The sequence below is a fragment of the Lissotriton helveticus genome, chromosome 2_1 (assembly GCF_964261635.1).
Source record: "Lissotriton helveticus chromosome 2_1, aLisHel1.1, whole genome shotgun sequence".
In the NCBI taxonomy this organism is placed as follows: domain Eukaryota; kingdom Metazoa; phylum Chordata; class Amphibia; order Caudata; family Salamandridae; genus Lissotriton; species Lissotriton helveticus.
The window spans coordinates 986,335,555-986,359,911 of record NC_136059.1 but is presented as its reverse complement, the minus strand read 5'-3'; the positions used below and the strand labels follow the sequence as shown (position 1 = coordinate 986,359,911).

Genomic DNA, 24,357 nt, shown 5'->3' with positions numbered 1-24,357 from the left:
CTCGCCTCCCTCACTCCTCCCAGCTCAACATGTGCTGCCCTCCCTGCCTAACCAGATCAGTGGACTTTCCTTTCTCTCTCTCCATGTCTCTTTGCTAGCCTTTGTCACCTACTTACCAGCTCCATGGCCCATATTACACAAAAGGTGTATATTCATTGTTTGCGTCGGGTGCACTTTTTAAAAGGTGCGCACAGCACAAACAATGAAAACGCGCCGTATTAAAATGAATATGCAGCCGCAGATTTACACTGCCCCCAGGTGAAAAATGGAGTGGCTGCTCTAAAGCCGCTCTGTGTTTTCACAGTGCAAGCAGCACCCGCCTGCACTTTTAAAGGGGATTGGCGATCTCCTTGCAGGCGGGTGCAGTCAGGGACTGCACCTACCTGCAAGGGGATGTCTAGGGGGTCCATGGGACCCACTATCCCCCCACCAGATGGTTACCATCAAGGGGGGGCACACTGACACTGTGCCACCTTTTAGATGGTGCACGGTCTGTGCGCCTCCTGAGAGCTTGATTCCCTCATTTGCATGGGGTACGCCTCCATGCAAATAAGGGAGCAATCTCTGAAGATAGCGCTGGCACTTTATGTGCACCAGCGCTATCGGTATTACAGAAAGGGCAGCACGAGCGTCTGTGGACCCTTCTCTAATACCAAAGTGCGCAAAATAAGCGCAAACGCCTTCTGCGCCCCTGGGGCGCTTGTATAATACGGCCCCTAGTGTGCTGCCTTCCTTCCACTGAAACTTTGAGGACATGGTCAGTGGATCTAAATACCAGACAACACAGGCCCTCATCGAGAGAAACACAGATTTACAGTACAGCATGATGTAAAATTTGTGGAAGTACGTGTTCATACAAAAACACCTAAAAATGGCTCAGTTCACCAATGTACGAATGGTATAAAAAAAAACGAATACATGAACAAAAGAACAAAAAGGTAATTCATTTATTTTCTTACAAAATTCCGAGAACAGAAATAATACAGTAAACCGTGAAAGCAAGCAATGAAAAATATCATAATTTATTACAAAAATGATCATGGTCATTGTTGCCCAGCTGCTACTTAGAAACAGCCTCTAGGCGGCTGGCTGGGAGAAAAGTGTTTCTAAAATGTGCAGCACGTGACGTCGGTCCTCTAACTGTGACGTCTCTTGAATGGCCCCTGCTGAAAAACGTCATCGCCCCGAAATATGGCACAACCGAGGTCCTTAGCGTCCCGACTGGGTCGTTGGAAAGAGAAATGCAATTTTCTGCAAAAAGACTCAAGTTTAAAAGAAACACAGGATAACCCCCAATAGTAAAATAACAAGACAATACACCCAAAAAAACGGAAAGCTAATAATACCGTGGAAACATTTTCAACAATGTAAATATTTGGATCTGAAGGCAACGTCTAACCTGGCATGGCTGAAAGGCTGCGAAGTCAATAGCATTCACTGTATGTTCATTTTAATCGCCAATGCAGCATGACTCTCCTTAATGTGCTCAAACTGTGGGGGTGCAGCTGCCCAGAGCTACAAATTTAAGTCAACCCTGTAGGCATTACCTCCTTAGCCTGTTACAGACTGAACTGGGTCCACCTCTTTAGACAGGCCTATGGTGCAAAATGTATCCAAGATTACATAAAAAAAATACACGTGCTGCTGTGTCCCTAAAACAGCCCCTCTTTTCTTAACTCATTTTTTTGTCTGCTTTAGAAACATGTAATATCCTGGCTAGGATACCTATAGATTATGGCACAGGTAACTGTCGCTAACTTACTACCACAAGTTAGTAAACTGGCTCAGGGTTTTGGCATTCACCCGAGTCATGGCAGAGCTGGTGCAACACTCACAAGAAGCGATCGCCAGCAAAACCTTTGACAGAAAGAGCCATGTGCAGTCCGGAAGTGAGCAGGAGAGGCTTCAGGTTCACCAAGGAAGTGTTTCTCCTTCCATGGGAGGCAGTGGAGCACCGCCTGACCCATAACTGCGCCAAGCACCACCAATCGGAATACAATAAGAAGGACTGCCAACTGTCCTCTCTCTCTCTCTCTCCACGCAGGCTCGAGAGACCTTGGCTCAAAATGCGTGGGTGCAGCAAATCATCAAGTCAGGCCTCATCAGGAACCAATGACCGTGAATTCAGAATTAAAGAGTGGCCCCAATGGTAGAGATACGGATTCGGAGGGAAAAAGGTCATGAAAGAAGTCAATGGGAGACTATTGCCTCATAGTTGAAGAAAATAAAACAACATTCATTCCCTCAGCAAGCTCTTCAAAATGGTTGCACTTCAGAAAATCCTGTCCAGAGTCCGGTTCTGGTAGCTTTCAACTTCACTTGACCTCCAGACAGCATTTTACATGGTCCAGAAGAGTTTCCTGAGATTTTATGTCTTTGAGCCCACTGGGAGGTCAGATTGGTTCCAGTTGATCTTAAATCCCCACCTTGCCTAGTTCTTTTCTTGACCAATTGTAGGTTTGGCACCACAAGGACAGTCCTTTCTGTGTACCACAGACTGCTTTTCCTCTTGTTTATCGAGTTTCCCAGAAAAGTAATGATTCCCATCTTCCCCCATCCCCCCCCAAAAGAAGTGATTTATGCTGCTCTAGGTCTTCCCTCTGTTCAATACCACTCCAAGTCTTTTGAATCAAATGTAGTTGCTGAGCACACAGTTGATATTAATTGTACATCTCTTGTCCCATATTATAACAGGATGCAGAGGCTCCAGAAGAGATCCTCCCAGAGTTTCCCAGCCCCATGTTTCACCCTGGTGTAGCCCTTCAACTCGGCTCAGCAGATCAAGCAATCGTGGGATTAAATAGACAAGATATTCAGGTTAGGCATTTCCTAGCTAGTGTCCTGTTCCATGAAGCATTCCCACAAAACAGTCTAATGATCCCCACTGGGCAACGTAACAATCCTGGTCCAAGGGCCTGGAGTAAAGATTTTTCTGCTAACCCTTGGAGACGGCTAGCCTCCAAGAGGGCTCTAGAAGGCTGCTGAGGTTTGCTTTTCACCCTAGACCAGAAAGTAGACATCAGATGCTTTTCTAGCATCTTCTGTCAGCGCTATCTGCTTCACATGGGCCATCCTATGAGTCACTGTAGTCGGCATCTCCTAAATTAATGTTACTATGGTGGTTCTTGGTGGCAAACTTTTTACCCAGAGATTGGGTGAATTGTGGGCCTGGATTAAAAAAATGTAAGGATTTAAAAAAAAATTCAGCTAATTCTCGATGTACGCCTAAAGCGAGTTCAACTTTGGTTTGGACGAATTGAGTTACCTTCATTCCTAGTTTTTGCTTTCTCCGTGCTCAGAGACAGAGTCCAGACAGACATTCGGATGTTGCAAAGGTGGTGAGAACTGACCCGACTGAGGAGAGCAGATTGCTGACAGGGTGAAACCTTTTTTCAGGACTACTGACAGTATTTGAGGTCCTCCTCTTCCACAGCAAGTTTGGGGGTAGTGGGGAGCAGCACAAAAGTGATCTCCATGGCCCATAAGAGTGCACTTGTCTCAAAAATGCAGGAGTGGTTTAAATGGACATGTCCACTTTTTGAGCAAGAGCTAGCGGGTGGCCCTAATGGACATGCTCATAGCCACTACACAGGTATCGACCTCAAAGTTCACCTGCTATTGCTGACTGGGGGTGGGGGGAGGACTGCCTCGATGTTCGATTCTAGTGCTTTCTCCTTGGACCTTGAAAGGTCCAGCTCATCTTCTTGACTTTATTTATTCTGGTGTGCAATGAAGACAAGTTTGCATTCCACTGGAGTAGTGGCGTGATTTTACACGATTTAGAAAACCATGTGAGAATATTTTGCCAAAGCATATCCTAAAAGAGTAAGGACTGGGATGAGGAATGAGATTATACAGTGACAATAGAATCTTGAATAAGCAATCTTCATTACTTTGATTATTCCTGCAGTATGGCTGCCTCGATCCAGAGGATGAAATGGTAATAATACATGATGAGCAAAAAAATTGGTTCCTCCTCTCTGGATCCTACTGAGTTATTAACTCTTGCCACCATATAGTACCTGTCTAGAGAGGTGGACACTCAGGAAAAATTTACTGCTGGGATCAGGAAGGCAGAATCAAGATATAACAAAAATAAACCAGTACATAATCAGAGCATTCCATGCCCCTAAAAGTGAAAAATATCATAAATGGTTAGAGTGCTGTATTGAATTAGATTTATTTTAAATAGAAAATATAAATCACGTTCAACTGATACCTGAAAAGCTGGAGTATAAAAAAATGTAAATCTAAGCTGTTGCTACATATGCAATCGGCCCAGTGCAGCAAGTGTGTCTCCTTGGTGTGTTGTACTTTGGACGCTCCAGGTCGTTGATATAAAGCTTGCAAAGTTGGGTTTTCAACATTTGAATTGGCCGCTCTTGGTCTCCAGTGGCAGTTCGACAACAAAAAAAAAATTCTGAATCCACATAATAGAAAACCAGTTTACCTGGATAAAAACCAGAAATATTGCATAGGACCCAATGCATTTCAATTCAGGCCTAAAAATATAGCTCGTGCAATAATACACAGTGTTGTACATGGCAGAGTGAGCGCGAAAAGTACAGTAGAAAAAAAAGAAAGCATTTACAATATTTTCCAGTTAAAAGAAACAACATTAACGTTGGTCCTGAGGCATTTTCTTTGTTCTGGATTATGGCCTGTAAAAAAGAAAACACATTTCAGGACAAATTAGTGGCTTATCTCTTCATCAAATGGTCTGGTGCTGCAGACAAACTACTTATTGGAATTAGATTAATGGCTAGCTTGCCAAGGCCCACACTTACGTGATGCAAAAGTAATCAAAAGGTGTAACTGCGCCACTATAGGTATCAAATTACGATGAAGCTTTTTGTGAAAATGAAATATATGTACAAAATATGAGACCGACTACAAATCTGCATCTCGGAGAGGCTTTCAAGCTTTCAGTTAAACAGTGGACGCGCTTAGAGATGGAGCGAACTTGAGAGGATGCATCACAAAATGGCTGAGCTGGGGCCTGGGCGGAAACCATAGTCCAACAGTACGCACCTTACCATTTCACTGCTCCTTTGACCTTGGATTTTTCTTTTTTGGTACTCGTTGAGGGTAATCTATGAATCAAGAAAAGAAACATGTAATCTTAAAAAGGGGTCGAAAAGGAAAAACAAAAAATGCTCTCCTATTAACTAAAAGGAAAACTCTTTAGTACCTTATAGATACCACGAGGTGGCAGCAGAGGCCACTGGTAATCAAATCTTGGGTTCCAGGGGCAGTATAGTGATGGAGCTCTTGGTTTTTTTTTTTGCGCTTGAGGTGTCTATAGCGCAAATATATAACATGGAATTTCTTCGGGTTAAAGCATGAACTTTCAAGACACCAAGTCGTAAACAGGGATTTATCTTTGTTTCCAACTTGTTCATCTAAGGTTCACACATTAACTCGGATGAATTCCAAGTTTATCGCTTAACTTTATACACCTCAAACCCCAAAACAGGGACTCGGACCATCATAAGACCCCTGAAGTGTAAAACACGTTAGGTTTGATATGTTCTATCAATTCCCCAAAACAAGCTGAAAATAAAATGAATTCAACACTAAACAGGACTATAGGCGAGGGTCAAGGTGCAAGAAAAGACAAACACTTCATTCGTTTGAGTCAGTCAGTCAATACAAAGTTTATTGTGTAGATTACTTAAAACCGTCACAATATAAAACATTTAACAGACATGTTATACAAAGGACAAAAGAAAACCGTGGGTCCTTGCAATACCCTCTACTCTAGTGTAACTGGCACATAATGCCCAAGGATAAAACTGAAGGTGTACAGGCGGCTTTGGTCAAGTTTAGGGTAATTTGGCTATTTAAAATCTATTATAGGTAAACCAGTTTGAATGTTATGTGTAAATAGTAAAAATAGTTTAAATCCACTACAAATTGGATGAAATATATAACAAATGTTACAACTCAATTACAAATTGCTTTGCAATGCCTAATGAGACATTTTGTGCCACTATTATGTCACTTAAAAGGCACATTTCTTGGTTTCTCTTTGTGGTGCAAAAAACGTGAGTATACTCCAATCAAAACATTCAACCCACTTACAGGAGAACTGCGTTAACGACGGATGCTGCAAAGGACGGAATAGTGGGCTTAAATCACAAAGTTGAGCTTGCAAAAAAATTGAAATCTACCCCGGTAAATTTGGAGTAGATTCCTACTTGCGTTTCACCTACACTTGGGGAAGATTTCCAACTTTCAAGGGATTAACACAAAAAGTGCTGCAGAAAAGGTACAATTAGAAATCCAAGACAGCTCCAACGTTGCTAACCTTACCTACTATTGCAGAACACCTGCATGTTATTCTGGAACTGCGATTGAAAGTGAAATTCAAACAATGTTGCTCTCTGGAAAGGCACTTACTCCTCCCTGTGGCATACATACAGCTTTATGGGGCCCTAACGTTTCAGCGGTCTGTCACGACAGAGCGACAGGCAGAGGGCTGGTGATGAAGCTATAGTGATGCATTCAGGCAATGAGCAACAATGAAAACTGGGAAAGGAGAGGAAAAGAGGCAAACGGATGAAGAGGGATATCGCAGAGGCGAACCCCCGAAGGGGCTCAGAAGCCGGCGCCATAACCCGGCGGCGCCCCCGGAAGAGAAGGGGAGGGGGACACAGATTGGCGCAAAAAGGCCGGCACCGGGCAAGGTGTCCCCCTCTCAGCCCCCCCCTGCCCCCCCTGGCGGGGCAATGACCAATCGGGAGGGCGCGCGGGGTTCAAACCCCCCAATCGGCAAGGTGGCGCGAACCCCGAAGGGCAGTGGGGGGGGCTTAAAAGCGCGACTCCCCCAGGTAAGCTCCTAGCATCCAGGAGCGGGGGAGCAGCGCGACGGAGGACCGAAGAGCTTGTGACGACGTGGGGGCCTCGACGGAACACCTGGCGGGAGCCTATGCTGTGGACAAACGCTACCCCCCGGGACAACGCGGCCGCGCTGCCATCTACATCGACCGGACCCCACCCGGCGATCACAGGACCTGAACCTTGCCGATCGGCCCGGTGCCCACCCGGGAAACGTGCGACCTGCAGCGAGGGCCCAGCGGAACCAGGGCCCCCTGACCGGAGCAGGACGGGCTGCAAGTGAAAGCCGACGTGACCGGAGCCCATCCAGGTCAGCGCGGGAAAAATCCAGAAGGACACTCAACTCGACCGGAGCCCACCCGGCGAGCTGGGCGAGAGGACGACCGCTGCGGCGCGGCTGGACGTGACCGGAGCCCACCCGGTAAGCGCAGGAGAAGCCCGACCCGACGGGGCGGCCAGGAGGCACAGCACGACTCGACCGGAGCCCACCCGGCGAGCGGACGACTGGTGCGACACAGCCTGACGCGACCGGAGCCCACCCGGTCAGCGTGAGCACGGAAGCGGGCCTTGCGGGACAACGACCGCTGCGGCCCGGCTGGACGTGACCGGAGCCCACCCGGTAAGCGCAGGAGAAGCCGGACCCGACCCGACGGCCAGGAGGCACAGCACGACTCGACCGGAGCCCACCCGGCGAGCGGACGACTGGTGCGACACAGCCTGACGCGACCGGAGCCCACCCGGTCAGCGTGAGCACGGGAGCGGGCCTTGCGGGACAACTCCCCCCCCCCAGCCTGCTTACCGGCGGGTGCACGCAGCCGGCTCCAGTCAGGTCCCCGCTGGAAATCAGCGAACGAAAGGCGAGGGAGAGGAGCGAGGACAGCTCCAGGCGACCCCTGGCGGTGGGAGGGCGCACGCATCCCAGCACCGAGGCTAGTGACGAACGAACGAGCACAGGCTGCTGCAAAGGAGGCGCCTGGGGGCCAGGACTAAGGCAATTGCTTGGTGCAAGGATATTGGCGGCAGCACCCCGCCCCCCCCGTGCCCCCCCCACACGCAAGTTTGTTTGGTGCATAATACAGCGGCAGCACCCCGCACTGGACACATGGCAAGAAAAGGGGGCAAACAACGAGAGCAGGATGACCTGCAGGACCTACTAGGGAGGATGCGAGCAGCCGTGGCAGTGCATGGGGAGGAATGGTTGCATCAACAGCGACCCTGGCGAGGGGACTAGCAACCAGCGACGCGACGTGGGCGCACCACCGGCGGAAAAGAGGAGAAGGAAGGTACCAGCCAAATTTGCAGATGCGCCAAAGGTCACGAAAGCACCTGGCAGACGGATCCAGCCACCTGCAGCCATCACGGCGGCGGAGGGACCGGTCCAGGGGCCCAAGGACACAGCCACTAACGGTGAGCAGATTAGCGCTATAATTCAGGAATGTTGTAGGGCCATGGCGCCAATGTTATTAAAGGAATTGGGGGTGCAAGGCACGGTGACACAAGGGGCGCAAACAAACGCAGGGCAGGGAACGTGGCCAACGGGAGGGGTCACAATCCCACAGGTGGGGGAGACCACAGGGTTACCCTGGCACCTGGTCAACCCCGGGGCGGCGCGGCAACACCACTTAGGGCTAGCGCCCGCAGAGGGAGGGACAGGGTCACCCACGGCAGCCTGGGGCATCGCCCCACCCACAGTCCTACCCCCGGGAATAGGTCCATCACCCGAAGCATACGCAAGGCCCTCGCCAGGTCCGGCATCGTTGACCACCAAAGCCACGGGGCTGGCTAGCCTAATACCCATAGCAGTAAAAGAAAGGATCTGGAGGAAAGAGTTTATAGATATATTCTCATTGCTGGAGATTCAGTTAGAGGGGCTGGATTTAACGACTTGTGATAAGAAGGAGGAAGATAGGAGGGAGAGAAGGAAGGAGCGCAAAGAGCGGACATTTGATAACTGGTTAGACGCATTCTGGGTCATGGCGTGTATTATAGTCGAAAAGTTCCCGCACTACGCGGCCGATCTATGGCTGTACGAAGCCAACATACATAACGCACAGCGGCAATTCCCAGGCGACGCATGGCTAGAATATGACAAAGGCTTCAGGCTTAAAATGCAGGCACACCCAGAGATAGAATGGAACGAGGAAGACGTGTCCGGTTTCATCCATAAGATGATGGCAGCTAAAGAGGCCAGAACATGGGGGGGGAGGAGCGATCACTCCTTTCGGACCCCCTTTCAAAAGGGGAGAGGGAGGCCTTTTCAGCCCTTCCAGAAGCATAAGTACGCCAGCGCAGGCAGAGGGGCACACGCCAACGGGCCACCGGCGATATGCTGGAAATTTGAGACAGGGGAATGTACATACGGGTCAGCATGTAAATTCCAACACGCATGTTCCACGTGCGGGGGAGGGCACTCCGCAGCGAGCTGTAGGCGCAAGGATGACCCTAAACGCGACAAAAGAGAGAAAAAGACTCAATGAGACAAGAGGGGGGGGGCAGGGAGGGGGCAGAGGAACAGGACGGCCCTCCGCTAGCGTGGTCCCCCATTAATTAACACACAGAAGTTAAGGACGCTAGCCAATAGATACCATAACAAAGCAGACGCAGAGACACTAGTTCACGGCTTTGAGAAAGGCTTTCCCATCCCCTTCAGCGGCCCCCTGCCCCCCGCTTGTGAGAAAAACCTGAGGTCGGCATTGCAACACCCAGGGGTGGTGGACAAGAAAATAGAGAAAGAGAGACAATTAGGCAGGATTGAGGGCCCTCTCTCGGCCGAAAGGGGGAGGGGACTGATCATATCACCGCTGGGGGTGGTACCAAAAAAGGAGCAAGGGCAATTCCGGTTGATCCACCACCTCTCGTTCCCAGAAGGCAGATCAGTGAACGATGGAATTGAAGCTGAGGTGTGCTCAGTAACGTATTCCACGATCGACGACGCAGTAGACCTGATAAAGACCACAGGCAAGGGTACCCTCATGGCAAAGGCAGATATCGAGTCAGCGTTCCGCCTGCTCCCGGTCCACCCTGATAGCTTCCACTTGCTAGGTTTCCAGTGGGAGGGTCAATACTATCACGACAAGGCAATGCCCATGGGATGCTCAGTGTCTTGCGCCTACTTTGAGCTGTTCAGCACATTTATAGAGTGGGCACTGCACGACAGGCACCCGGCTGGCGGGAAACTACATTACCTAGACGACTTCCTGTTTACCGGCCCAGCGGGGTCCTCCGTGTGCGAAGATACACTGGGGGCTTTCACTCAGCTGGCTGGCGAGCTGGGGATACCTCTGTCCAAAGAAAATACCGAGGGGCCAACCACAAAGATCGTGTTCCTAGGCATCGAGCTTGACTCAGTCACAGGGACATCCAGGCTACCCCCCGAGAAGGTAGAGGAATTCAGACAGGCCATAAGGAAGCTATGCGGGCGAGACAAGGCCACATTGAGGGACATACAGCAGCTCATAGGGAAACTGAATTTTGCAACAAGGGTCATACCGGCAGGCAAGGTGTTCGCAAGGCGTTTGACACAGCTGACACGGGGCCTCACGCATAGGCATCACCACGTGCGACTCGGGCCCCAAGTGAAGAGGGACCTGCAGATGTGGGACACCTTCTTGGCGCATTTCAACGGGGTACTGATTTGGAGGGAAGGCTGGCTGACCAGCAAACAAATCGAACTATACACTGATGCATCAGGAAGCACAGGGTTTGGGGCCATCCTGAGGAAACAATGGTGCGCAGGCCAGTGGCCCAAGGACTGGCACAGGCAAGGCATAACGGGCAACATAACATTCTTAGAGCTCTTCCCCATTGTAGTGGCGCTAGTGATTTGGAAAAGGGAACTACAAGACAAGAAACTGACACTGTGGTCAGACAACAAGGGAGTAGTGCAGGCTATTAACAGAGGGTCAGCCAGGTGCCCAGACACACTGAGACTAATGCGGCGTCTGATTACATTGCAGCTGGAGGGCAACATAGAACTGCGAGCAAGGCACGTCCCAGGGGTGGAGAACGACGTAGCAGATGCACTCTCAAGAAACATGATGGGCAAATTCAGGGAGCTGGCACCCAAAGCAGAGAGGAACATGACCCCCTTCCCGGTCCAGCTGTGGGAGCTGGCAAAACAGACCTGTCACATCTGATCACACACGCCCTTGCCCCCGCGGCAGCCAAGCGCTACAGTAGATACATAGAGACAGTGATGAGAGTGGGGGGCATCCAGTCCCTGGCGGACGACAACGACACCAAGAGGGCAGTGGAACAGTTCATTGGATGGGCCTACAGGGAAGGGAAATCGAGGTCATGGGCACAGGCCCACCTAGCAGCCGTGTCACACCACGCAAAACTAGCAGCAGGGCACAACCCTTGTGCGTCCCCTTACATCAAGGCAGCAATGAAGGGGTGGAGAAGGAAAGAAGGAAAGGCGGTGGACACAAGACGCCCAATAGACTTTGAAAGGCTGGGAGTGCTACTAGAGGCTCTACAGGGCGTAACAACAGACGGATACGAGCGGCTGCTCTTCCGGGCCGCATTCTCAACGGCCTTCTTCGGGGCATTTCGCATCAGCGAGTTAGTAGCACCAGCCAGAGAAGGGCTGGCCGAGCACTGCATTCAGGCCAGCGACGTGACACCCAGGGCAAAGGGAGTAGAATTGGTCCTAAGGCGGTCAAAAACAGACCAGGCAGGTAAAGGGGCCTTAATCAGATTACAGTGTATCCAGGATCAGAGACACTGCGCCGTGTGCTGCCTGCAGGCATTCATGGCAGTGCGCCCAGCAGGGGAGGGGCCTCTGTTCAAACACAGGGATGGCACGCACCTCAGCAAATTCCAGTTCACAGCAGTAATGCGCTTGGCAATCAGCAAGGCGGGCCTGCCGCCAAGGAGCTTTGGGTCCCACTCTTTCCGGATAGGGGCAGCCACGACCGCAGCACAGCATGGGATGTCCGAGTCCTGGATACAAGCGGTAGGAAGATGGCGCTCGCAGGCATACAAAACATACGTCCGCCCCCAACTGCTATGACCGATGGACACGCAAGGCAGCCGTGTTAGTGACCGGCCGTGTTTTCATTGCTTCAACAGGCAGCAGACCACACCTAGTCTGGGTGGTGGGCCACTCGTTTGTCAGACGAATGGAGGCGTGGTGGAAAACAGCAGGGCGCTCACTAAGGGACAGACCGACATACACATGCATCCGGTGGTTCGGTCGGTCGGGCATGCATTGGGAACAATTGGCGGCAGCCCTCAAAGACTTACGCAAGGACGCAGGACGGCACCCGGACGTCTTAATCATACATCTGGGAGGGAACGACCTGGCCGGGATGGGGCGGAGAGCGCTGCTCCTCGGAATACAGAAAGACCTGGTCGAGACGTCCAGGGTTTTTGGGCGCACTACAATAGTATGGTCCGAGATAATCAGTAGAAAGGAACAAAGAGGAGCGGAATCCTACAAAGGGGTGGAAAATTCAAGAAAAAAGCTGAACCTATCAGTGAGCACGTTTTGCAGGTTAAACGGCCTGGGATCAATCAGGCACGGGTTGATACACACGGGCCGCCCAGTGTACTACGCCAGCGATCGGGTGCACCTCTCTGAGGAGGGCATGAGAATCTTCTGGGCCAACCTGTGGTACTGGCGGGATGTCAGTAAAAATCGGAACTTAAAGGGGGGGAGCCGCAGGAAGACGGCAGCCTCCCTGGCGGCGTGGCGAAGGGCTACGCTGAGAACGGTGGGTACGGAGGCACACCGGAGGGCGGTGCGCCAGAATAGGTCCACTCACCTTCAGATGCCGCACGGCTGGGTGAGGTGGACTAAGGAAAGCGACCTTGGGATGCCTCACGGCTGGGATTCGCTGCTACAAAAAGGAAGGGGTAGCAAGCAGAGACGGCGCTCGCAGCCCAGCCCCCGCCGGATGGCAGGGCACAACAAAGTCGGACAAGGTAGCGAGGCGGCCTAACTCTGGGGACAAAAGGCTACCCCCTTCCCCGCGCAAAGGAGGCGCAAAGAAAATCCAACCTACCAAAGAACCGGCCCAAAGGGGGCCAAGCGATCACAAGGAAATGTATAATTATATAACATGCAAAGTACAAATATAACTGTTTCCTTGTAACCCTAATAAACTGCGGCCAACAAATGACCACCACAAGAAAAGAAGTGTAGTGGCTTTCTTGGCGGGAAGGGGAAACAACCGAAGGGGTAAAGATGATGCATGCATAGTGCAAGGGTTATAAAGGAAACAAAATGATGGCGATCAGAATGAAAAAAAGCGAAGGGAGAGAAGGAAGGAAAACCACTAACAACTTCAGCGCAAGTGAGCATATCGACACACACACACACACACACACACACACACACACACACACACACACACACAGACAGACAGACAGACAGACAGAGAGTTCATTTAGTTGAATGCAATAGGTAATAGCCTCTGAAGAAGAAAAATCAAAATGTGGCTTCTCTGTTATTCGTAGTTGTTTTAGGGTTTTTTGTAAAGTGCAAACATAGCCCGCTGATGTAGTCTCTTCTCACTGAGTAGTTTAGACCCAAGTTAAAGCTGAAAAAGTATCTGAGGAAGAAAGAGCAACGAATGTATTTAGCAGAATAGATGAGCTCTAAGGCTCACCTGAGCAGTGCTATACTTCCAGTTTTTTTTGTATTAGTGGAATTGAGTTCCACTGACTAAATGTGATTTGACCACTTGTTCTTTCTGGATCTAGGACAAATAGAAGCATCTTTTCTGCTGTCCTTAAATTTCTGCTAGAAACGAGGCCCTTTATCTATAGGGACGAATGGATCATAAATAAAGATGTAAATTGTATACGTTTCTCCGTACTGCCAGTGTTCCACAGCCCCCCTCCCCCGAACATGAGTTGAGATTTATGCCACTGTGCCCGTTACAAAAATGTACTTAGTAGTTCAGCAAAATAAGAAATTATTTTTCTATTTATTTCTTTTAACATGTCCGATCACATTTGCAACAAGCATTTACAATGCAACGGTCTCGCCTTTGCCAAAGTTAGAGCTATTGGCATTGTAAATGACAACATTTTTATTTATGTGTTGGTTTTGAAAACAGATAAATAAATGGCATTGTCATTTACAATGTCAATAACTTAATCTCTCGCAAATGCGAGACCTATTGCATTTGCACCCACACACACACAGAGAGCCACACACACACAGCCCCCCCCCACACAGCCCCCCACACACAGCCCCCCCACACACACAGAGCCCCCACACACACCCAGAGCCCCCCCACACACCCAGAGCCCCCCCACACACACAGCCCCCCCACACACACAGCCCCCCCACACACACAGCCCCCCCACACACACAGCCCCCCACACACACAGCCCCACACACCCCAGCCCCCACACACCCCAGCCCCCACACACCCCAGCCCCCACACACAGCCCCCACACACACACCCCAGCCCCCACACACACACACCCCAGCCCCCACACACACACACCCCAGCCCCCACACACACAGAGCCCCCCACACACACAGAGAGAGAACCCACCCATACACACAGAGCCCCCCCACACACACATACCCCCCATACACACACAGAGCCCCCCCACACACACACAGAGCCCCCCACACACAGAGCCCCCCACACACAGAGCCCCCCACACACAGAGCCCCCCACACACAGAGCCCCCCCACACAGAGAGCCCCCCACACACAGAGCCCCCCACACACAGAGCCCCCCCCACACAGAGCCCCCCCACACACACACAGCCCCCCCACACACACACAGCCCCCCCACACACACACACACAGCATCTCCCCACACCCCCCCAAACACACACAGCCCCCCACACACACAAAGCCCCCACACACACACACACAGCCCCCCCACACACACACACACAGCCCCCCCCCACACACACAGCCCCCCCCACACACACAGCCCCCCCCACACACACAGCCCCCCACACACACAGGCCCCCCACACACACAGGCCCCCCCACACACAGCCCCCCCACACACACAGCCACCCCCCCCACACACACACAGCCCCCCACACACACACACAGCCCCCCACACACACACACAGCCCCCCCCACACACACACAGCCCCCCCCACACACACACAGCCCCCCCCACACACACACACACAGCCCCCCCCCCACACACACACACAGCCCCCCACACACACACACAGCCCCCCCCCACACACACACACAGCCCCCCCCACACACACACACACACACAGCCCCCCCCACACACACACACAGCCCCCCCACACACACACAGCCCCCCACACACACACAGCCCCCCCACACACACACAGCCCCCCCCACACACACACAGCCCCCCCCACACACACAGCCCCCCCCCACACACACACACAGCCCCCCCCCCACTGCCCCTGCCAGTGACAGCATCATCACAACTACTGACCATCACACTCCTACAAGTGTGACAATACAGACTGTTCCAGGCCCCCAAAGCTATAAGAATAGCTTGGGTGGCGGGCATTAGTCCTAAATATCTGTTGCTGTGCTCATCTCTAAACTTGATAAAATAGCGCCACCATCTGATATACTGTCATATTGCCAGTGTTGACAATTAATTGCTGGTGCCAAGCACGGGAAACCACCAGCTCAAATTAAGCACTGCAGCACACCCCTCCCTGCTCCTAGACGAGCTAAGTTCCAATTGTTGTGCGAGTGACAAGTTATGAACTGAAAAGGCCTTTGCCACTCATTATAGAAGAAGGTAAAACTCAAAACCTGTGGCTGTGTTTAACAGCTCTGCTTCACACAACCACCTTGGAGGAGGCTGTTAAACTTCCTTCTGGAAGGAATGAAGTTGGGCAATTGTCCCATTCAGTTTTTAAATGAGATTACCCCAAAGTTACTCCGAACAGAGTGTAAAAGGGCAGGGCTTCGATCGGTGGCCCCTCCCCTCCCCTCGGGAGCCAGCAGTACCCCCGACTTCATTACATACAGACTGCTGGCACGCAAGGGTTGTTTGAACTGGCATCCCGTCCCAGAGCGCTGCCAGGGCCTGAAACGAGCTGCAGAGTAATTGCCTTTGGAACAAAAGGGCTCCTCTCCCAGAGCCAAGATTAATCCCGCGACGCTCACAAGATACCGGACTGGAGTTACTCATTCAGGAAGCAGCTAACAAGCTGGTGAGGCGATGGGGGCGTCTGCAAGGAGCTGGGGTGGTGGGGACACAGTGACGGCAAAGAAAGGGAGGGGGTGGAAGGAACGGGGCGCAGTGGCATGGGGGGTGGGGCTGGAAGCAGCCAAGAAACTGAAAACGGCAGTGTTCACGAGGAGGCGGTCGGTAAAAAGTTTGGGGTGGTGGGAAACGATGATGGGAGGAGAACAGTGAAGGAAAACGAACAATAAAGAAAGCCATTTAACCTCACTGAGCTTCTATTTATCCACATCTAAAGAGCTAAAATTCCACAGTCACGTGCTTCCTTCAGGATCCGGGCAAATGGAACTCCCTGCTGCCCCTCACACACCCCAGTGGTGGCGCCCGCATTATTCTGATTGAAAAGCACTTTGAGATCCATGTTTGCGTTTAGTGCTCACTGAAAAGCCAGATTATATTTACACGACCCATGTCTCTCTAGCGTTCAATATCGGTATGCTGCGCAGATGGGCGCGTCGTTTATCAAGATTCACACAATCAACATTACACTTAGCCAACGTGGCTTGGGGCTAGGAACCGTCCAGACAAAGTGCATTAACATAGCAGTTTATGTAGTAAATAATTTTCCGTGGAGATTCATCTCCATAACAATAGACAAAGCACGAGGCCAAAGAAGAGGCCTCTCGCCGGCTGCAGGGTGGCAGATGCCCGCCACCCCTAAAAGTCCGCGCAGTTACCATTGTGCGCCAAAGAATGGGGCCGTCTGCAAGGAGCTGGGGTGGTGGGGACACAGTGACAGCAAAGAAAAGGAGGGGGTGGAAGGAACGAGGCGCGGTGGCATGGGGGGTGGGGCTGGAGGCAGCCAAGAAACTGAAAACGGCAGCGTTCACGAGGAGGCTGTCGGTAAAAAGTTTGGGGGATGGGAGGAGGAGAACAGTGAAGGAAAACAAACAATAAAGAAAGCAAAGGTGGTGGTGAAAGAGGAAGGGGCAGAAGCAACAAGCAGAAAGTTGGAGGGAGTCTGTAAGGAGCCTGGTGTTGGTGAAGACTGGCAAGAAAAGAAAGCAGACATGTATTGGAGAATGGTAAAATGTTACGCGGATCGGAGCGTGACAAGCTGGGAGAGAAAGTAACTCTTAAAAAAATGGAGGCTGAGACCAAACAGTGGCAAGAGGAGTAACCAGCATTTACAAGTGGGGCCGGAGACACGGACAGCGGGAGGGGGGGAAGGAACGGGCACACGGACAGCGGGAGGGGGGGCGGGAACGGGCAAAGCACTCACCTGGACTTCTTCCGGCGGCGGTCGGCCTGGAGGAATGACAAAAAAAAAAACCTTTGAATAAAAAAAAAAAAAAGAAAAACCGCCCACCGCCGCATGACGCACGAAAAGAGGCGGGATGAGAAAAATTCTCCGGTACGCCCACGAATCTGCTGCCACAATTACGGACAGATCTCTCTTCCAATGGCTAGCCTCCATTTATGGAGCTAGCCAATGGAAGAGAGGCGGGACAAAGCCCCATACTGTTCTAACATAAGATTTCGCCTGCGCGAACACTGCTGCGCAGTGCTACGCCAGGCGAAACCTAATAAGCATTGGCACAGCCTTTAGATCTGCTTTTGCAGCGCTATTTATTAAGAATTTATCTAAAAGCAAGACGGCGGGCAGGTAGTTCTGAAAGGGGACATATATATACATACATATTACCTACTGGCGGTCGCCAGTAGGTATATATAGTTAGGATTTTTTCTCTATGGGATTTTTGAAAATTCTATGTCTAATAACTTTGGCGTTTGTGGACGGAATTGGCTGAAATTTTCAGGAAAATGGCACATTTTGTTTCTGAGCAGCCCTTGAAAATTTGGGGGGGGTTCGTCAAGGGGGGGGCCGAGAAAAAAGGGGGGTCCCAAAACGTGTTTTTAACATTGAGTTTTCCATAGGGCGGTTGGCCTCACTTTTAGCCCGAACGGCTGAATGGATTTGCACGAAACTTGGCAAAATTGTAGGGACTGGTAGCCCGATGTGCCTTTGCTAGGTCTCAATATATGTGCTCCAGTGGATTTTGAGAAATTAACGTTCAAAAAAAGATATATATCTGTAACAGCGGACCGGGCAGCGCTCCGGTTCGCGGACGTTTCGCGGTACGGAGCTTTGTGAAGCGAAGCTGATTGGTTCTCCGGCGTCTGTGAACATTCCAAACAGTCCGTAGCGGCCGCCATCTTGTCTCTCGGTAGGATCGAGAGACAAGAGGAGGCCAAAGCGAAGGGGCAAATGACCATAAGGGGGCATAGTAGATCCTCGCTGACCCCCTAGATTTGATGTGGAGGTTTTAAAAGGGTCCCGCGGGGCAAAAAAAAATAATAATAATAATAAAACGGCTGAATGGATTTGCACGAAACTTGGTAAAATATTAGGGACTGGTAGCCCGATGTGCCTTTGCTAGGTCTCAATATATGTGCTCCAGTGGATTTTGAGAAATTAACGTTCAAAAAAAGATATATATCTGTAACAGCGCTCCGCTTCGCGTAACGGAGGTTTGCGAAGCTGATTGGTTCTCCGGCGTCTGTAAACATTGCAAACAGTCCGTAGCGGCCGCCATCTTGTCTCTCGGTAGGATCGAGAGACAAGAGGAGGCCAAAGCGAAGGGGCAAATGACCATAAGGGGGCATAGTAGATCCTCCTTGACCTCTTAGGTTTGATGTGGAGGTTTTAAAAGGGCCCCGCGGGGCAAAAAAAAAAATAATAATAATAAAACGGCTGAATGGATTTGCACGAAACTTGGCAAAATTGTAGGGACTGGTAGCTCGATGTGCCTTTGCTAGGTCTCAATATATGTGCTTCAGTGGATTTTGAGAAATTAACGTTCAAAAACAAGATATATATCTGTAACAGCGCTCCGCTTCGCGGAGATAAAATTATATCTGTATTACCTAGCTGTTGCTAACACCAGTTAGCGACGGCTAGTAGGAGATAGCGACCATCTTGGGCCCCACTTTGCATGTGAGTGATATTTATCACTAATGACATGCAAAGTGGGCATGCCAAGATGTTAGCGACTGGAAACAGTCGCTAACATCGCTATCTCCTATTATCAACTTTTGGAAATATTCGCGATAAGCGCGAATATCTCCAAAAGCTAGCACCTGCCCTGAGCAGTTCTTAGCCATGTTATCCAATGGGAGGTGGATAACATGGCTAAGAGCATTAGCTCGGTAATGCATGAATATCGCTGAGTTTTCAGCGATATTAATGCATTGCGGTCGTTTATCGTATTTGCGATAAACCTTGATAATAGCAAGGTTTATCTGCGATAATTTCTGACGATGCTTAGCGGTAAAAAAATCGTTGCTAAGCATCGTTAGGGATAAATATCGCTTAACTTTGGTAATATGCCCCAACGTCTGTTAACGTTCGATTCGAAGGAAATTAGGAAGTGTTGAAAAACATTGTCTGCGCCATCTTGTCTTTGTTCAAATGCCACACTTTTGTCGTGCACGGCAGTCATTTTAGATGCCTTGACCAGACCCACTCTGTGCACGCTGTCTATCCTTAGCATGGCTCCCCACCCTTGCAAGCATCTCCCCCAGGCAGTGGTCACCCCCGCTCTCTGTCTTATGCATGGGTAATAAACCTCCCCCCATTTGCGCTGCTCTTCCCTGAGAATCACACCCTGTGCCCGCCCGACACCTCCCTTTCGCCCTATTCACTACCGCACCCTCTGACACTCCTTTTCCTCTGTGTCCGATTGTCCAGGCCGGTGCTAGGGTATCAGCTAGCCCTGCAGATGTAGTTTATGGCCCCAGCTGTAAAGAATCACCCCTCTTCAAAGGAGTTATAGTAGATCAAGGCCCACACTCGATGAGATCCGTCACAGCAGACGCGTTCCTATTATCTGAAAACCATCCTGTATTGTGATTGGGGAGGGGACCGAGCCTGAAGCGGAAGATTCCAGGGATGACTCTTTGTACATCAAAGTTTTTACAATTATGTGTCACATTAAAAATATATAGCACTCCGACAAAGTAGTAAGATTATAAAACTTTAATAACTTATAAATATATACAAGAAAACAAAAACAGTAATAACATATAAACATTTTTAGGGAAAAACAACGAAGTAGCGGTCGGCTGTGCGAATAGTCCCAACGCAGCACAACATCCAGATTTCTGGCGTGGGGCGTCGCGGGGGGTGGGTCATCAGTAGCAAACTGTTGTGCGAATAGTTCCAAGGCAGCAGAACGATGGCACCAACGTGATGTCCAGTAAGTTGCCGCACTGGTTTTGGTATCCTACAATGCTGCTCCGAATAACGGCGTGGGGCGCCCCAGGGGAGGCGGCGTGAACGGGCCTCTCCAGGTGGAGTCTCATCTGTTGTAGTGGGGCGCCCCTTTACCGTTTCAGTTGCCATTCCGTCCGTTTTTGGTCCACTGTGTCAAAAGCCGCAATTCAGCTGAGTTGCGCCCACTCTTGCGGTGCAGCGATAGGCGGCTGTCACAGGACTCTCAAAATGGCGGCAGGCTGTTTCCTTTTTGGGCCTGGTCCACTGAAATGGCCCTGGGACACCTTGGAAATCGGACGCTTGTCTGCTAGGTCTTGGACCCCATTCTCGAAAGCGTCCCCTCCGCCTTGAGGATTCATCAAAAGTTTTGGGGGCCCCCGACTCCTGTAGGCTTCTGGTGGGGAGCGGCTGCAATGATTGCTCGCGGAATGACCACGACGGAGCTACGAGATGGTGGTGCTCTCATGCTGACGCCAGCTTCAGTCTGAAACATCCAGAAACAAGGTGGGGCTTTCATCGTTTGGGAAAAAAAAAGTTTTCATCCAATGAAAAGTGTTGTTTTTAGGTCATATGATCAAGCCTTCCATCATTAGGAAACCAAAAGTAAAATGAACCAATGAAAAGTTTTATAAACAAGTCACATGACCTGTTATGCGGCATAGGGTATAAAATGCGGAGAAAATACGTTGGCACGTGAGGCGGCGTCAGTAGCGGACCGATGTGCGAATAGGCCGAAGGCAACACAATGCGCCAAGATCCGGATGGCACCGAGGTGGTGTCCAGCAAGTTGCAGCACTGGTGTGGCCATCCTACAATGCTGAAAGTCGGCGTGGGGCGCCCCGTTGGCCTGTGAGTTTGCGTCAGTAGCGGACCGATGTGCGAATAGGCCGAAGGCAGCACAACGCGCCAAGATCCGGATGGCACCGAGGTGGTGTCTAGTAAGTTGCCGCACTGGTGTGGCCATCCTACAATGTTGAAAGTCGGCGTGGGGCGCCCCATTGGCCTGTGAGATGGCGTCAGTAGCGGACCGATGTGCGAATGGGGCCAAAGGCAGCGCAACAATATTTTCGGAATAGAAGACACCACAAGGCGCTGAGATGCCAAGATCCGGATGGCACCGAGGTGGTGTCTAGCAAGTTGTGGCACTGGTGTGGCCATCCTACAATGGTAAAAGTCGGCGTGGGGCGCCCTGTTGGCCTGTGAGATGGTGTCAGTAGCGGACTGATGTGCGAATGGGGCCAAAGGCAGCGCAACAATATTTTCTGACTGACACCACAAGGCGCTGAGATGCCAAGATCCGGATGGCACCGAGGTGATGTCTAGGAAGTTGCTGTACTGGTGTGGCCATCCTACAATGGTAAAAGTCGGCGTGGGGCGCCCCATTAGTCTGTGAGATGGCGTCAGTAGCGGACCGATGTGCGAATGGGGCCAAAGGCAGCGCAACAATATTTTCTGTATGGAAGATACCACTAGGCGTTGAGATGCCAAGATCCGGATGGCACCGAGGTGATGTCTAGCAAGTTGCTGTACTGGTGTGGTCATCCTACAATGCTGAAACTCGGCGTGGGGCGCCCCATTAGTCTGTGAGATGGCGTCAGTAGCGGACCGATGTGCGAATAGGCCGAAGGCAGCACAACGCGCCAAGATCCGGATGTCACCGTGGTGGTTTCATAGTTGAGAGGCACTTCATCTGCAGTGGGGCGCCGAGATCCGGATGGCACCGAGGTGATGTCTAGCAAGTTGCTGTAGTGGTGTGGTCATCCTACAATGCTGAAACTCGGCGTGGGGCGCCCCATTAGCCTGTGAGATGGCGTCAGTAGCGGACCGATGTGCGAATGGGGCCAAAGGCAGCGCAACAATTTTTTTGGAATAGAAGAGACCACAAGGCGCTGAGATTCGGTTAGCACCGAGGTGGTGTCTAGCAAGCTATGCAGCTGAGTTGCGTGCGCACTTGCGGCGAATAGGTCGAAGGCAGCATAACAATGTTTTCTGAATAGAAGACACCACAAGGCGTTGAGATTCGGTTACCACCGAGGTGATGTCTAGCAAGTTGCCGCACTGGTGTGGCCATCCTACAATACTGCTCCGAATAACGGCGTGGGGTGCCCGAAGGGGGGGGGGGGGGGGAGGCGGCGTGAACGGGCCTTCCTAGGTGGAGGCTCGTCTGCTGTAGTGGGGCGCCCCTTTACCGTTTCAGTTGCCATTCAGCTGAGTTTCGGCTGCTCTTGATGCTACAGCGACAGGCGGCTGCAACAGGACTCTCAAAATGGCGGCCTGTTCTTTGGATTTGGGCCTGGTCCACTAAAATGGCCCTGGGACACCTTAGAACTCGGACGCTCGATTTTTTTTTCCTTTCCTGTACATGCAAAAAAAGGTAAATGCCCGGTACGTTACACGCTTCATCTGCCACGATGAACTCTCCAGAGGAACCGAAAAAAAATATAGTTATGGTAACTATACCATGCATCGTCATATGGAGAGGTGGCACCAATTAATTATAGTGCTGCATAAAAGAGATTTGGAGGAGAACCCCTGACCTGCTAGTACATTCATCAAAGAAGTGGCACTGACAGCATCAGAGGCAAGGGAAACGGTCCCAAATATTTAGAAGAACTTTGGAAAGATTAAAATGACATGTTTAGATTGTGGCAAATTAATTTCATGTGGACAGATGAGTGTTACTCTAATAAATACAGCATATGAACATCATCATAGTCGATGGTTGGTAGAGACATTTTGACTATATCCTGGACCTGCCCGTCCTCGCCCAAAATGGCGCCGGAATAAATGGGACTCGTAACTCCTTGTTGTGTACTGGTTGCAGAACCTTGAAATCACGAGATACGTATGCAGTTTTGAAGCACATGGCGGGCGGGGACGAGAATTGATTGAATATTTCGACATCCCTATTGATATTAAGTTCTGATGTGTTATTGATTACTGTACTATTGAAAGTTCGAATTAACGTCACCCATGGTACTTGCCCGCAAATGTATATCTAGATAATTTTATTGTAACTGGCCCTGTCTTATTTTAATTATAAAATGTACGTCCACCGATTCCGTAACTGTTAGACACCTTAGTTCTTGCAACCTAATGGCCCGCCCGTTACGTTCCTCTACAGTGTAAATGTCTACTCATCATATACGATTACAGTTTGCTCCGTGGCCGGCCCACGTGGTTATAGGCTCGTATTTGTATAATGAAATTTTCACAATAAAGGTTTTTAAAAGAAAACATGGTAGTAGTATATACATTGGTAAAGTTTTTAATAATAGTCACTGTTTTAGAATCATTAAAAGGCAAGTGAAATAAAGCAGACCAATTACATGAAGGGTAAAAGGTATAATACGAAGGAACGCAGTAAAGATAAATGGTCAAGGGCTGTTGTGTTTTCTATTCCTGCAACATAAAGTGATCGATAAGAATCTCATATTCAGGCGTATCGGCGACTAAGACAGCAGGTCGACCCTCTTTTGCTCAACGGCTCCGTCATGGGACGAAGAAACGGTCTTTTTCTCGAAAAAAGAATATATTTTACTTGCAGGACAGTTGTAAATTTTCCGGGAAAGTACATTAGCCTGGAACATTATAACATATTTAAGAAAAAATAATGTTCGGAAGTAATAAAAAGCGTAATTTTTAGGTCATATGACCAAGCCTTTCATCATTAGAATAAGAAAAGTAAAATGAACCAATGAAAAGTTTTATTACCAAGTCACATGACTTGTTATGCTTACGTTACGCGCTGCGCGCCCCGGATGACTTCCGGATGCGCTAACGCGGCGCGTCATAGGACGCATTACGCGACAACGCAGGTCCAGAATATAGTCAAAATGTCTCCACCAACCAGCGGTCGGAACACAACCCCTTTCAGCAGGCTAAATAGTTCTGTTAAATGACAACAGAAGGGACAGGCAACAAGAACCATTAGTCAAAGAGGGGAGGGCTAGTTCTTCTCTACCGGGTTACATTGGGGCGCTACCGGAACTGATCGAATTGGTAGTCTACAGTGTTTCTGGATGTTTCAGACTGAAGCTGGGGTTAGCATGAGAGCAGCACCATTTCGTAGCTCCGTCGTGGCCATTCCGCAACCAATCATGGCAGCCGCTCTTTATCGTTATTTTGGGCG

General features: G+C 50.3%; 1 protein-coding gene across 2 annotated transcripts in view; it reads right to left on the bottom strand.

Annotated features, from left to right (window-relative positions):
- Nucleotides 1-932: 932 nt before the first annotated feature.
- LOC144818377 (tight junction protein 2-like) overlaps nucleotides 933-24,357 on the bottom strand; it is a 290,321-nt gene continuing 266,896 nt past the window's right edge. The window contains exons 8-9 of one of the 2 annotated variants that reach the window (XM_078675737.1): nucleotides 5,037-5,093; nucleotides 933-4,661 (exon numbers count right to left, since the gene is read on the bottom strand). In XM_078675737.1, the coding sequence (XP_078531863.1) occupies nucleotides 5,041-5,093 (53 nt within the window). In that variant the 3' untranslated portion in view covers nucleotides 933-4,661; nucleotides 5,037-5,040. Of the gene's footprint in view, nucleotides 4,662-5,031; nucleotides 5,094-24,357 lie in introns of both variants that reach the window. The other variant, XM_078675738.1, reaches the window with a different exon arrangement.